This window comes from Azolla caroliniana, unplaced genomic scaffold, assembly GCF_043228905.1.
Source record: "Azolla caroliniana isolate FFs.n. ecotype wild unplaced genomic scaffold, voAzoCaro1.0.p SCAF_820, whole genome shotgun sequence".
In the NCBI taxonomy this organism is placed as follows: domain Eukaryota; kingdom Viridiplantae; phylum Streptophyta; class Polypodiopsida; order Salviniales; family Salviniaceae; genus Azolla; species Azolla caroliniana.
Genome location: NW_028231255.1, coordinates 1 through 15073, shown reverse-complemented (window position 1 = coordinate 15073; position 15073 = coordinate 1). Strand labels below are relative to the sequence as shown.

Sequence of the window (15073 nt, the reverse complement as noted above, 5' to 3'; positions counted from 1 at the left end):
AACTTGACGAATAAGTGTGGACTTTCCACCCATATTTGGCCCAGTCAAGAGCATGAATGGTGCATGATTTTCCCCTCCTAGATTGATATCATTTGGAACAAAACATTGACCACCATCTAGGCTGCTTTCAAGGATCGGATGCCTTAACCCCTTCGCAATAAGCAATGGTGCTGAGTTATCAGAATGGCAACAAATTACTGGCTTGCAAGTGCTCCCCATTATACAACTGCTTGCAATAGAAAGACTAATGAGAGCATCAAGCTCTGCAAAAACACATCACAATAGAGCCACCAGTTTTAGTACTAGATCTCAGAGAAAATACATCTTCAGGGAAAAATAAGGTTAGAAATTCTGAAATACCCAAGTTTTTTGTTATTTCCACAAACGCCCTGAGGTTTTCCTTATTTCTCCAAATGACCTTGGTCAACCTCTGAACAAGAAAGTATAGGCATTATTTGAGCAATAATATGGTCAATTCATTCCCTTTTCTCTGTTCAGAGGGTTGAGGAAGGGCATGGGGAAGTAACAAAAATTACGGGAGTATTTCAGAGTTACCCCTCAAAAGACAATGGACAAAAAGACACCTGCTACTACACGGATAACAAATAGCCAAGAGGTATAGGTTTCACAGAAACGTGCCAATAACCCATGCATTATGTTCTTGACAGCTTCTTCTTTCCGATCTTCCTCAGAGACTAGATCCTGGACCAATTCCTTTACTGGTTGCGTCAAATATCTCTTGAAACCCTGTAAAACAGGCCCCCAGTCCAAAGGACCAAATGTAAATATGATTGCCGTTTGATGTAACTCATAACTAATGTCGATTTCCATACATATTTCTAGATAACTTGCATAATAGAAAAAGTCTCATTAGATCAGCATCCAGCTTAGTAGAGAAGGACAAAATTCCAAATAAAAAAGGTGGTAAAAAGACTAGGAGAAGCAATTCCTGAAATTCTATCCTGCATTGCAAGAATCTGTGAGAATAGAGAAAGACTTGAGGTCAAGACAAAACATGAAACAGAAATGTTCACCACTTCCCAAGACAAGAGCATGAGATTACCCTCCATTGCATCAGATGGAGAGATTACACCAGTAAGGATCTGTTTCTTCCCTTTGGCCTATTACTTCAGGCTATCTCTAAGCCTTTGATGGGCTGGTGCTGTAGGATTTATGCTGGTTGGATCAAGTTAGAGTGTTTCCTTGTGCTTGCTGCACTGGGAGTGGCATCTCACTTGGTTATAGCCTGCATCACACACATCTCTCCATCCTTTCCGTTGTTCATTGGGTTATAGCCTTCATTGCATTTAGGTCCATTATTCCTTGGTAGGATCCTATTGTTCTCCATGTTTTGAGTCTACCCCTCCAGCGTCTTTAATCACTATTTGCTATTTTATCAGTACTCACAATCCTTACAGAGATCACATCATATAAATTTAAGAGTCTCATAGTATAACATTCATTCAATGCCAATGAGAGGCTTTAAATCTTTTCATATGTGGTAGCACTCTCTAGTCTAAGCCCTTAAAGATGAGCAAGAGTCTCTCATGAAACTGGAATATTGAATCTCTGTCCAAATGCCCAGATAAAATGGGAGGTAAACAGAGTAAACGTTCATGAAAGAATAGAAATAAATTTTCAAAAGGGGATTATGTCTAGTTGCATAATTACTCATGATTCAACATATCGTCAGCTTGGTATGTCTATATTAAAGTTTGCATTTGCTCCCAGTCAGTAAGTAAATGGTGTACAGAGATTTTGATTCCAACAAATTGACAATTGATTACACAACAGATTGAAATCACTCACTATCATTTAAAGTGATTCAAACCACATCACAATCACAACTACAAATGGAAAAAAAGAAGTCATATATGGAAAAAGAATGATCAGCTGGAACATAAACATGATTTGTAGTCCAAGAATATACCTTTCTTGATGACATCACTTCGTAATCACGTGGCACTTTTTTCTGGACAGACTCTGGAATCTCCAACTGATATCGATCTTTTCCAACTGTAACAAACGCAACCTGGAAATAAACAGGTACAAAATGGCTTGAAAAGCTGTGGAACTTATGTACAATGTATCTATCTATCATGAGAAACCATCGGTAAGAAGGCACCACATAAAAAAACATGAGCAAGATGGCCAAGATGAACATGATAACCAAAACAAAGCAAATGACTGAAAGGTAACAAAAGAAACCCCGAGAAACAGGAAGTACACATGTAAGAATGGAAAGGTAGAATCTTTATTAATGGAGGTACATGGACACATTCATCTTTCGATGATTATGGCAACAGAGAACATAAGGCAAGTTCCAACTTTGATAGGCACTAAAGAAAGGCTCTTACAGCTTGGCTTTTGAAATATTCTTGCTGCTCTTTTAAATATGCCTCTAATTTCCTCTTAATTTTTGTGATATTTGCAGATCCCAGATCAAAATCTGAATCAACACCTTCATGTGGTGTTATGCGACCAGTTTTTTCAGCATCAGCCCAGTCAAACGCATCTTCAAAATATTTTATCGCAGGCATGATATTCGGCATACCCTCTCCTGGTAGTAAACATAATGTTAACAGACTGCCTTGAAGGTTACATGTTTTCTTGTTTTAAGGTCTTGATGCTTTGTTCTACCTTGAGATAGTAATAACCGTAATCTCCATGACTGGAACTGGCTTGAGATAGAAGAAAATGATGATAAAATCTGGACAATTGTCTGAAATCCATTGAGCGCACCTAGAAATTCTTTTAATAATTTTTTCGCTGCATCTTCATATAATACAACCCCCTGAGCATTTCTACCACTTTTCTCACTGAAAGAAAACAAAATTTCTCAAGTTATCAGTGACATGTTGAAATTTTCATTATTCATCAATAAATGAAAATCATTCACTAGCACACCCTAACAGCAAAAGTCACAGGTTAGAAATGCACTTGCAAGCTTTAAGGCGAACAACCAATCGCTCCATGTCTGGAAGCTTCAGAAGATCTTTCTTAAACTTAGATACTCCATCAGCTGCTATTCCCTTCATGAACCAACTTTGAATCAAGATATGAATCAAACAAAAAGGCAGGCCTAAAGTGTCCCTAATAACATTTTCAAAAAGACCCATCGGTCCAACTACCTAACCATTCAATAACTTCCATCTCAACTCAAGCTCCATAAGGCAAAAAGTCATGGTGCATGATAAATTACTAATAGCTTATACTAGGCATCATGGATAATCTAGTATTGATGTCTGATGTGTTTAGTCTAGTTAATGCAGATTTACTGAAATTACCGAGGTATTAGTGCAGATTTATAAGCCACTCAACCCACTCTGGTCCCTTTTAGGAAAAAGTTGTTGGGAGGCATTATTCTCCTAGCACAGATTTCATGACCATGTTCAATACATTTGGCACGGTGCGTAGGTATTCAAGACTCATGCATATGGCTGTAACTTGCCAACAAGGAGGTCTTCTTGAGAGGGCACTATCAATATCATACATGCTCAAACAGAGAATGTCATGAGAAGTGCATGCACGATTAAACCCGGTACTAAAGTAGTTTTTTTATTTGGCACTCAATAGCAAAAAGGTTATCCAAATAGCCAGATTTCTATGCCCTTGTATAGTTCACATAGAATCTCGCATAGCGTGATCCCCATCATTAACCAAACTCAAGAAGGATTTGTGCCAGCCCATCAGAATTTCTCAACTTAAAGGACACCACAATTATCCCACAATCAATAGTAAATTTAGTCTTCAAAATAATACCTGCTCATAAGAATCAAACCTTATCTTCTCAAAACAGCACAATTGAACATTCCTTCTCAGCCAAGCAACACTGATTTTAGTCACCAAATCACATAGCATCCATAGGTACTCTATGATATGCAGTGTGCACGCAGAAAAATGCTAAGTGGCATGATGAGCAGATGTAAAACACATTGCTCATGTAACCTATAGCACCACATAATAGATCATGTTTAGAAAGCAAACTCGGAGTGCATCTTTTGTCAGAAGCTCTACTTGAGGCAATAAATACATCTTATGAACTCCTGAGAGTGTGGATCAACCTGTCTGTTGCGATCAAGGTTTTCTAGAAAATATATCAAGGTGGTGGCCTCACTGATTCACCTCAGGAAAATGCAACCCAGAGGGAGTAGGTGCTAATCATCAAGGAAGAATACATCTCCAATAACTTACGCAACTTCTTTTGGTGGTTCTCCACCTGATTGCTTTATCCACCGCATAATATATCCTATGCCACAATCCTCTTCTCAGCAGCAGGAATAAATCGTAGTTCACATACCCAGGACTCATAAAGTATTTCAAGTATAATGAACCATAGCTAGAAATATAATCCACCGACTAACTAATGTGTTTTAAAGTACAAAATCGAACTACAAATGAGTCATGGTTCCATGAATCTTAAATATTCAATACGCACAAAGGTAGTGGCCATGTAGAATAACAAAGTACCAGCCTAAGTTTATTGACAAAAAAGTACATAGAAAGGAAATTGCATTGTTTAGCACTATGATTTCACATACCTTGATATCTTCAATAGCATTTTGTCTATCCCGAATTGAATCAGGATTAAATAAAGGACGAACAACCCATTGTTTGAGTAGACGGCGTCCAAAGGCTGTAACACAATGATCTATTTGTGCTAAAAGTGTCCTGTCAATTATCCAAATACAACTTTCAATCTAATGTTATAGAAAATTGCATCCGACCCAAAAGCATGTGTTATTTGATTTGTTACATTCTGAATATAGTGCACTCTGCAGTTTTTCTTTGGCTGCACAATATGCTTTACTTAGATATGATATTAAATTTCTTAGTTATATTGTAATTTTAGATATGGTTTATTGCAAAGTTGCAAAAGATTTCCTTTAAGTTTGTCACAGAAAGCACCTGCTATATTGCTAATCAAGTTAAATCCATGGCCTGTTATACAATAGCCTTACCCTGATGTCCCACCATCTTGATTATTCTCCAATATCTCAAGATTTTCTAGAGCCGAGCTATCAAGTAGCATAAAAGGCTCTGATTTATCAGCAAATATGTCACCTATACTGGAACATATGTTATCTCCTGTTTGCAGCTCTAGAAATTGATCTGATCCAGGAAGGAGTTCAAATCGGCCTGAATTCAGCAACCGTTGGTCAAGCAAAGCCTGCTTTAAGTAGAAAAAGCAACCTCCCAGCGCACAAATTGCAGCTTTCCCATTAGAAGAAGCATTAAATAGGGACCTTAGGAAGTCTGGTAAGACCAATGTCACCTCATTTTCAGGGTCATCCATAACCCTAGAGCTTCTGTTGTTGGTCTCTTTTTTCTTCTCCTTATAGAAGAATGTTATTTCATGAATTGTCTTCTCAGAGTTCCAGAACTCCAAACTGGGACTAAGCTTTGTGACTAATGCATTTCTTGTCTGCTCCGTCAAAGCTCTCTCTGTTTCAACTGAGAGCAAGTCATCTGGTTGCACAAGCTCAACAGGTCTGAGCTCAGAGAGAATTGACCGTAGTCGTGACCTTGCCTTGTCATCTACAAACTGAAATACAGTGCATCATGCACTACTTATAGAATGCCAAAAGTACTCTAGTCATTGCAAAAACTTCAAATCACAACATGGATCCAGGGAGAATAAAATACTTGGCCTATCGTAAACCGGCTCGTTGCAGCATCAAGAAAGCACAATCCTATCGTTGAAGTAGCATCCAGACTTTCTTCGTTCAAAATTTCAAATACAGTCATAAGGTACGCAGCATCAGGAGTTGATGCAAGCATATCTCCCTCGGTAATTGTTCCTTTAGTAATGACTGCACATATATCTCGCTTCACAACCTAACATGCAAATGTCAGAGCCATAGATGAGATACACATAACAAAACCACTTCCATTTATCCTAGAAATCCCAAAGATTAGAATGATGGTATGCCTTGTCTTTTGTGCCTAGCTTTATATTGCGTTGTTCTCTTTGTTCAGGGGTCTCAACTTGCTCCACAACTAGGACACGAAAGCCCTGGAAATGTCCACCATTATCTTGCAAGCTCCAGCAACACTAAAAATATGCTCGCAAATTGTCAATAGTGATTTACCAGTCTAGCCAGTTTGCCTGCATTCTCTTCAAAATTCTTTTCAGGAAACCCACAATGAGGCTGATCGCCCTATAATGAAAGAAAAAGGATTTCATAATTAATTCCAATGTGATCAGCAAGCCTGAATTTTTTATCTTTGGCAGTCCAATCTCAAAAATCATTATGGATGTCATCAAATTAGTCAATGTACTATTTAAAAGGAACTCTTAAGGATGCACTGACTCCAATTCATCCCAGCAAAACAACAAACAGAGGAATCAAGGAATGGAAAAATCATCTAAAACAAAAGAAAGCATGGAAACAGTAGATGTTCCTATACTATGGTCTAAAGCTACCACCAGAACCAATGTCTCATACAGCAGAATTAGAAAGTTTCTGAAAATTCAATATATTCAAGCATGTCAATGAAACGTAAGGTAGCATCTATGGCCTAATCTGCACAGAAAATAAAACAGCACTAATCTGCAGTTATATAAAAGACATATGATTCATATCTCAGTCTATCAAGAGAGGAGAATCTTTCAAATTAGTGCGACATCACCTGAGAAACCTTCAACCAAGAAAACATCTTTTGGCTTAAGTCAAGGCCCTTCTGTCTCTTGGAAATCAGAGATGATATGAACAAGTTTGTATCCCACAGATATGTTCTGGGTGGAATATTTGACAAGTTTTGGATGTTAGAATTCTTATAACCAGCCAGAATATATGTTCACTACAATTCAGACGGTGTCCTCATTTGGATGTCAGCCATCATTCATTTCATGTCATATATGCTATTATACGCACCCTCATATACTGCAAACCAAGGTGTTGGGCCCCAACATGTGCATCCATTTCAAACAACTCATAGAACTTTCCCATCTGTCAAAAATGAGAATGCTCTCATGAGACACATGAAAAAAGTAATCAACAGAGGAGGAATTTTCTATTCCTTGAACCAACCTTGAAAAGAAGCACTTTATCCATGTGCTTTGACTTAAATTCCCACCATTGTCTCTGCAAAGGGTAACACCTTTAGAAGATAACTTAAAACATGTAGGAGGCAATGATGCCAGAAAATAATGCTGATTTTCACACCTGGCAACCTGAAAGTCCTTTTAAAAAGTCGGTTGGTAAATGGAGTGTTCGAGGATCATACTCTGGATCACTTGGATGCCTCCCAGATGCATCTTTCCGATTTCTGCTCAGTGAACATAAAGATGTGAACACTTGAATACCCTAGAAATAGTATGCACAAGGCAAAAATAACAGAGTTACAAACATACTTCTCGAGAAACTTGAACCTTTCAGCAGCTCTATGCCCAAACCTTTCTGATGCTTCCCCAGTAAGACAAACAGTCATATCCCCAGTCAATCCTACAAGAACCATTAAAAACAAAAAACATTTTTTAAATCTACACAATTAATAAAAAATGAATTCCTACTTTGCAATGCAGATTCTTATCCAGGCTCTCAAGGTATATTACCAAGCTCAGCATCTAGATTCTATATAAAACATCATTTTCTCTTAACAAACAGAATACATTTTAATTTCATAAAGATGAAACAAGAAAACATGGATCCATAGTAGGAGCCTGAATTAATCGACCACATTTTTCAGACAACTCAAACACTCCAAAGTGCCCATACTAATACAGGTTTGAAATGATAAGACAGGTTAGGTTCCTCAAATGGACTGAATCTCTCCGCGATTTCAAATTTTAATGAGCTTCTGTCAGTTGATCGTCAAAAATGGTGGCTTTATGCATGAGTCTCCACAGAGGGAAGGTGGTTAAAGTCATCCACAAAGGAACGAGGTACTACTCTCTTTCATAATAGATAAGGAATTCATTTCCTAGGGTATGTTTGTAGGCATATCCAACACCGGGAGACAGTGGAGTTATCCACAAATACTCTTTCATACAAAAAAGTGATTGACACAAATACATAAGGAATCACTCCAATGCACATCTTTATGACACATCCTGCACTGCACTGAGGGATAATGCAATCATCCACAAGGGAAAGAGAGATCATTCCCTTTCATACAAACATAATGTAGATAATAGATAAGAAATCATTCCAAAGAATATTCTTGGGAGACGTCCTGCATTTGGCACAAGTCCACTGTCCACTGCTAATTTTTACTTGGATAGAAAACCTATGCTGCCAATGCTGAAACTACTCCACTGCTACAACTGCCCTCCAGCTTTCTTTGACTCTTGTTCCTGATATATCTTCTGCCTCTCTTTTGTAGCTCCCCTTGATCATCTCATAGACAGTATGGTCCTTCAGCAACATTCATATATCTTTCATTCTTCGGAAGTTGTAAGCTTTGCAAGGTCACAAAGCGATTATGGTCTTTCAGATACCTTAACATATCTTTCTTTCCTTCTTCTTTTTCCCTAGATGTGTTGCGTTACTAAATGGCACTAAGATAGAAAATCAAAGATCACTGACGATGCATAGAACACAGCACTGTATGTAATTGTTGCATTGGTCGACTGATGTGTTGGCAGTTGAAACAAAGCAGGCACAACAGGCAGGAGAAGCCAAATTAATGCATAGAGAGAACCATCAAAGATTGGATATAATTTATGACAACACTTCGACAATGACAAAAGAACACATAGTACTCACTTCAATTATGCGTCTGCTTCTGCAATACAGCTGCAAAGGGTAAGCCTCCCACTATTCTCCTTCATTCGAACATTTTTCATTTGTTTATCGTTCTGTTTTCATCTATTTCTCATCAACTTGACGCTCAAATCCTCTCTTTCTTCAAAGAATAGCTAATCCTACCTAAGAAACTCCTTAGCTTCTCTTCTACTGCAGCTCATCCTTGGCTTATTGCTGCTTTCCTATGTATATTTTATTTGTATACATATTGTCTTCTCTCCCGACCCCCCACTGTTTCGAATGTTATAAGCTTATATTAAGGTAACAAGAGCAGGATCCCCTTTGGGGAGAAACTAGAATGCTCATTATCAGTTTTTGTGCAATCCAAACTATGTTTCACATTAAATAACACACCCAGCAACATGATCTAATAAGATTTTTAAAAATAAATAGGAGAACAAAATTAAACAATACAAACAGCAGTAGTACCCATACACACATCTCCAACACTTTCATATATAATAGTAATATCTCCAACACATGCCCAAATCTCATAGCAATATATCAAGAGATGCAATTGGATTGAATACCTGAGCAACTCTGTTTTCTTTGTTCATTCATCTTATCAACAGGTGCAGTTACAATAGAATCATATAAATTTCTCTTTGGAACAAGTGGCTCTATTACAGTTTTCACAACAGTTGTAGAAGCATTGCCTCTGTGGTTCGATGTTTTGGTAGAAGAACTCTGTGCTTTTGAACAAAGTATTCTTTGTTGGGGACTGGATTTCTTAATCGTTTTGCTCAACAAACCATGTTTTTTGACCTTCTTTCCTCCTTTTGTAGTCCTATGGACTACATCATCAAGATCAGAATTTTCAGGTTCTTCTTCATCTTCTTCTGAACTTGTTTCATTTTTTGCAACCCACTCAACATCACTGTCGTTGTTGTCATCTCCACTCTCACTAGAAACGCTGTCGTCCTTGTCTTTGGTAACCTTGAGCTTATCATTGCAAAGATTTTTATCCTTGACCTTATCTTTATGCATATCTGTATCCTCAGCCTTATCATCATGGCAAGGCTTTACATCCTCCATCTCGTCATCGTTATAAAGTTCTGCATTCTCTAGCTTTTTATCATTGCAAATATTTCTGTCTTTCATCTTATCATCCTCATTACAAAGGTTCTTGGCAAATCCATTAGATTGCTTTGTCGTTTTCCTACATCTCTTTCTCCCTGGGCATTCTCCCTCAGATTCAGAATGAGAGGCAGATTCCATCTCCTCTTCTGTCACAAATGCTTTCTTAATGAAGCTTAATCTTCTTAGTTTCCTTCTAGTTTCAACCTTCTTTACTGTTGAAGGTAACCACTCGATCTTCTCTTTCTGCAAGCAGATTGCCTCTTCTTCCCCATCATCATATAAAATACGATGAAATGGAGGATCTTCGTATGCTTTCACGCAACCACTGTACCAAGAATCATCCAGAGGCCAGTAAACTCTGAGTTTTCTCCCGATCAAAGCCATGGGATCAGAAAATTCAGGTTTTGAGGAAGTTTCAATAGCTTCTTCCTCATCATCACCGTCTCTGATCATGTGCTGCGATTTCGTAGGCTTTTGTGGTCGAGAAGCAGATGAAGAAGAAGACGCGACGAAAACAGCATGTTCTTTCCTCTGTTCAACGGAAGGAGTCGCCATAGCTTCATTTTCTCCTTCTTCTTCATCATCGTCATTACCGTCTCCGACCTTCTTCTTCTTATTCTGCGTTTCTGGAAGCTTTTTCGGTCGAGAAGAAGAAGAAACGAGAAGGATAGGTTTCTTTGTCTGCGTGGCGGGAAGCGATGGAGAAGGAGAAGAAGAAGGAGAAGAAGACAGAGCTTTCGGAGTGAAGAACGAAGCTATGGACCTCTGTTGTTGTGGTTGATGCTGCTGGGGAGTTCTGGAGAGGGAGCTTCGTCTTCTGCTGCCGCTGTGCGATGAAGGTTCCATGGCGCCTGCGCGCGCGCGTGAGTGTGTGTGTGTCTCTCTCTCTCTTCTCTGCAGAACGAGAGCTATGGCGGGAAATGGAGAAGAGAGAGAGAGAGAGAGAGAGAGAGAGTGAGTGAGTGAGAGAGATGGTATTTAGTACGTTTCTCTGAGTTTTCCTTTATTTTCACGGGTGTACCCCTACACTTCCAAAACCTTCTGTTATTTCCTGTAGAAATTGCCCCTCGCGCAAAGGTAGTCCATTGTGCTCTATGATATTATGCTATTCTGATTGTATTGCATATAAATATCCTCCTCTAGTGTATTGTGCTCAATTATACAGTGTGGTATTGTAATATACGGTATTGCGATTGTTTTGAATTGCATCTCATTGTATTGTATTGTAAATTTGTATGATATGGACCATGGTATGGTATTCTATTGTTCTCTATGTGAAATCTTTCGAATCGACATGTCTATTTGCACCTAAATCATAATATAAGCCTAGCAAGGGAATGGCGGCCACGGATGGAGCAGGACGCTCAACTGAGGTACCATCTATGGCCGCGCATATGATCGATCTACAACGTCCCGTTTGGAAAAAAAAAATTAACGTGCAAATAAAAAAAGTTGTCAGTAGTCGCTCAACTCTAACACCTTGGTCGCCCAACTATCACCAGCTTAGTCACCCAACCGAATATGGTCACCATAAGCAAATGTGGTCTCCTAACCGACGTGTGGTCGCCCAACCATCACTCACTCAGTCGTCCAACCAAATGTGGTCGCCCAGGCCCCAACCGATTCAACATGTATAAAACCCCTAAAACCTATTATACTACTATCACACTTTCTAAACGAGACTCTTCATGTATTTTGTGGAGGGAAAACAAAATCAGCCGCCATCGCCATCATCACCTTCTTCGCCTCCAGCAGAAGCAGTAAAACAACCGCAACAATAAGAAACATCAATAACATAAAAGCCTGGATAAGGTTTTCCGCTAAGCTTCTCTCTCTGATTTGATTTGATGTGTAAAGAAGGGGAGGATTACATTTAATCCTAGGGATTCAGACAACCCATTAGGCCAAGTGTGAACTTGCCTGGGGGCCTTGGGTATCGCTATAAATAAGAGGCCTAACTACCCTCATTTGATTAGCGGGTTGACTACGTCGAGACTCTGTCTTGTGGTGGGTCAACTCTTGTAGCGAGCGCGCCAGCACCAGGTACGACTCGACGCCACGGCGGTGGTATGGGACGCCAATCGAGGCTCGAGTCTGTCTCGATCCCTTCGCTCGGGGGTGGTCGGGTGGATCGGCACCCTTCTTTCTCTCTCTCCTTTCTATCCATTTATCTATATTCTATCCTTATCTAATGCTTACATTAGTTCATGTCTCTAATATTAAAGGGAGAAAGCCGAGAGATGGATAGGATATATATGCTAGGAATATGCAGAAGTCAGTGCCAACTAAGTGGACGAAATTTGTTCATGCTCCTCATTCATGTCCTTTTGATGCTATGAAGCAAGAAGAACATATTAATGTTAATGAAGCAAAGAACCATATTTGTGTTTTATCTCAATCCCAGATTTCTGGGAACATTAGAAATGGTAATGGCCAAAAAGTGATTCTGAAAGCCTTGCTAAACTTTGCTTTTTGAAATATAGAGCAAGTATTCTCTTATTGTGGTGCAGGTGTTGTTCATAAACAAGAAGGGAAAACTCCAACAACAAATCCAAAGGAAAATGTGAGACATGATGATGAGAAGAAAAGAAAGACGTCAAAAGAAAATGCGAAAAAGTTGAGGAAGACACTGTAGCAACGACTACTACTATACATCAAAGGACAGAACGAAGATGAATAAGGTACTATAGGAAAACAACGACTTCGTTATCTGTGTAATAGGAAATACCTTTCAACGAAGAGGTGGTAAAGAAGAAAGGAAGGGTTGCAAGAAACATATGTGCCATCAATGCAAGAGGAACGACAAGGGGAGAGTCAACATGCATTGCTAAATGGTAAGTGTGAAATAAGAAACCTAATTGATCCGTTGTTTCTTTCTCTTTATCAACTCCTTATTGGAAATATTGTTTTTCATTTAGAAGAAAGGTTATATGTTAAATTGAAACTTGTTAGTCACATTGTTTTAGCCCTTTCTTGTAGCATCTACGAAATGAACATGATATGATGTTGCTTTTGTCTTCTTCGTCATTATTTAAAGGTATCCCACAATGAGTTATGAGGATATTGAAGAAGCTTGCCCAGTTTACAGAAGAAACTGCAACTGCAAGATGTGCCTTTGTATGCATATACCTAAGAGTTTAAGTCTTGAAGAAGTAAAACATTTTCTTTCCATTTGAAGGTATTCATACATCTACTATACATATTGGATGCATCCTCTTGTAATATATTTTATCTTTGTTTTGATAGAATGTTGTTGAAATCAGTCAAACTGAAAAGATTGACGTCCTCAAGTATATGCTTTCTTTTCTAGTGCCGTTTATAAAGGACTTAAATAAACTCCAACAAGATGAAGTTGAGTTTGAAACTCAGGAAAAATAATAATAAAAGTAACAAAATTGAACTTCTTTATTCTTACACTTGTTCACTCTATACACCTATCACAACTCAAATAAGGGAACAAAAACAATGTCTTGAGTTGCCCATTGCATGCCACATCCAAATTGAATTGCTTAAAAGTTGTTTGTTCAAGTTAATTGGTTTCTTATCTTACACGTGTATGGTGTATACATTGCTTGCTTATGAACTTTTATAAGTCCGTCCAATGTTAACTCTTTGATGAATATGTTTGTGTTATTTGCTCCCGTGGATTCAAATTGACAAGGTTAATGTAATAGCAAGAATCCAATTGGATACCAATGTGTATAGTGGCAACGTTACATGATGAGTGTATGTTAAATTACGAGGGTCATAAATAAATTATGTTTCTCAATGATGTTGAAGGCCCCAAACCAAGTTAAACAGGCCTATTCGTAACGACAACCCCAAGTAGAAATCCCAACGCAGCTATATTGACGAGTATAAGTGGGTCCTAGGGGGTTAAGAGTAACAATACACATTCCTCAATGACATACATGGCGCCATACCAACTTGGGTGATGCATGCACGTTCCTCAACTAATTTGAGGGGATTGCCTCAAAAAAAAAAGTGTTGGACCAAAAGTTAGGAAAGAGAGAAATGAAAAAAAGGGCAGGAAACCAAATTACATCAAGATATATGTGGGAAGGTGAAAGCTCAAAGGTGAATGAACATTATAGGAGCATATAAAATATTTGTAAGAACAAACAATGAGCTGTAAAAAATTGATGAAACCAATGAATGGACAAACATTGAACTTCGAGATGGAGAGGCTCAAAACGAGCGAACCGAAAATAAGAGGAGAAACCACGTCGGTGACTTAGGAAAACACAACATTGACGAAAAGCACGATGGGATCATGAAGCTATGATTTGTGAATAGCCCCCTTGCCTTTTCTTTTATAGAACATGTCACACCCCATAACATTTTCTTTTCGTACCACGACATAACTCTTTTTGTTATGTTCTTTATCTTTTATTTTCAATGATTGGGTGCATATCCCATTACTATAATCAATTGTCGCGTGGGCCAAATCTGCTCTTAGAAGATGTTAATATACATCTCTCTCTCTCTCTCGGGAGGATCTTGAGGATAGGGAAGGCCCGATGGTATCCTGAAAGCTTGTGGGAGAGGAGGTGTGGAAGGGTAAGTGAGAGAGATGGGTTATGACATAACCTAATTTGATAATACTCGATGGATCGAGATATAGTGGAGTTGCCAGAAACAATCGACACTACCTACAATGGGTGTGACCATGAAGTATGTGTTGCAGACAAGGCCGTCAATGCGGAAGATCAAGAAGCATTCGATTCGAGTTGAGTACCTGCGTATGACAGAATCGAAGATCGTGCACAGAGAGAGAGAGGGAGAGAGAGAGGCACAAAAGACTTTCTATTCAATAGAAAACAATAATACAACCAACCTTACAAAAAGGTTACAAGGTCACTATATATAGTGACCGACTTAGGGCAACTACCATTTATGCTAATTACACAAATGGCCCAAACTTGATCTATACAAAGGGATAGTGTGAATACGTCCATTATACACTTGTATTCGACACTCCCCCGTAATGGGCGTATACATGGGTTATCTAAGATTACAGGTATAAACCTAGGTTCTCGGACATATCAGTTTTTGTTCGGATCGGTAGGGTCCGAAGGCAGAAGACCGGACTGGTCGGGTCGGAAGAGTTGAAGCCGATCATTAAGGAACTGATGTCGGTTGTCTGGAACCATCCTGCGCTGTGTCCGGCTCTAACCGGACTGGTTTGTCGTTACGCCCATCTGATGCCGAAGGGACCGAAAGCGGTCTGCCGAAAGACACTT

General features: G+C 38.9%; 1 protein-coding gene and 1 long non-coding RNA gene across 2 annotated transcripts; one reads left to right on the top strand and one right to left on the bottom strand.

The window, feature by feature from the left end:
* Nucleotides 1–3: 3 nt before the first annotated feature.
* Nucleotides 4–10713, bottom strand: LOC147847614 (DNA mismatch repair protein MSH6-like; the record flags this gene model as incomplete). Its single annotated transcript, XM_087338999.1, has 16 exons — nt 9281–10713; nt 7358–7448; nt 7170–7272; nt 7035–7088; nt 6879–6953; nt 6093–6161; nt 5933–6016; nt 5647–5838; nt 4962–5545; nt 4542–4671; nt 2941–3032; nt 2641–2819; nt 2358–2560; nt 1931–2032; nt 585–747; nt 4–263 (listed from the first exon to the last, which is right to left on the bottom strand). Coding segments are annotated over exons 1-16 (3777 nt in total), but the record flags the coding sequence as incomplete, so codon positions are not given.
* A 1356-nt stretch (nt 10714–12069) lies between these two features.
* On the top strand, nt 12070–12496 carry LOC147847613 (uncharacterized). Its single transcript, XR_015532305.1, has 2 exons — nt 12070–12256; nt 12341–12496. It is a non-coding gene; the product is annotated as an uncharacterized LOC147847613 (long non-coding RNA).
* Nucleotides 12497–15073: the final 2577 nt, after the last annotated feature.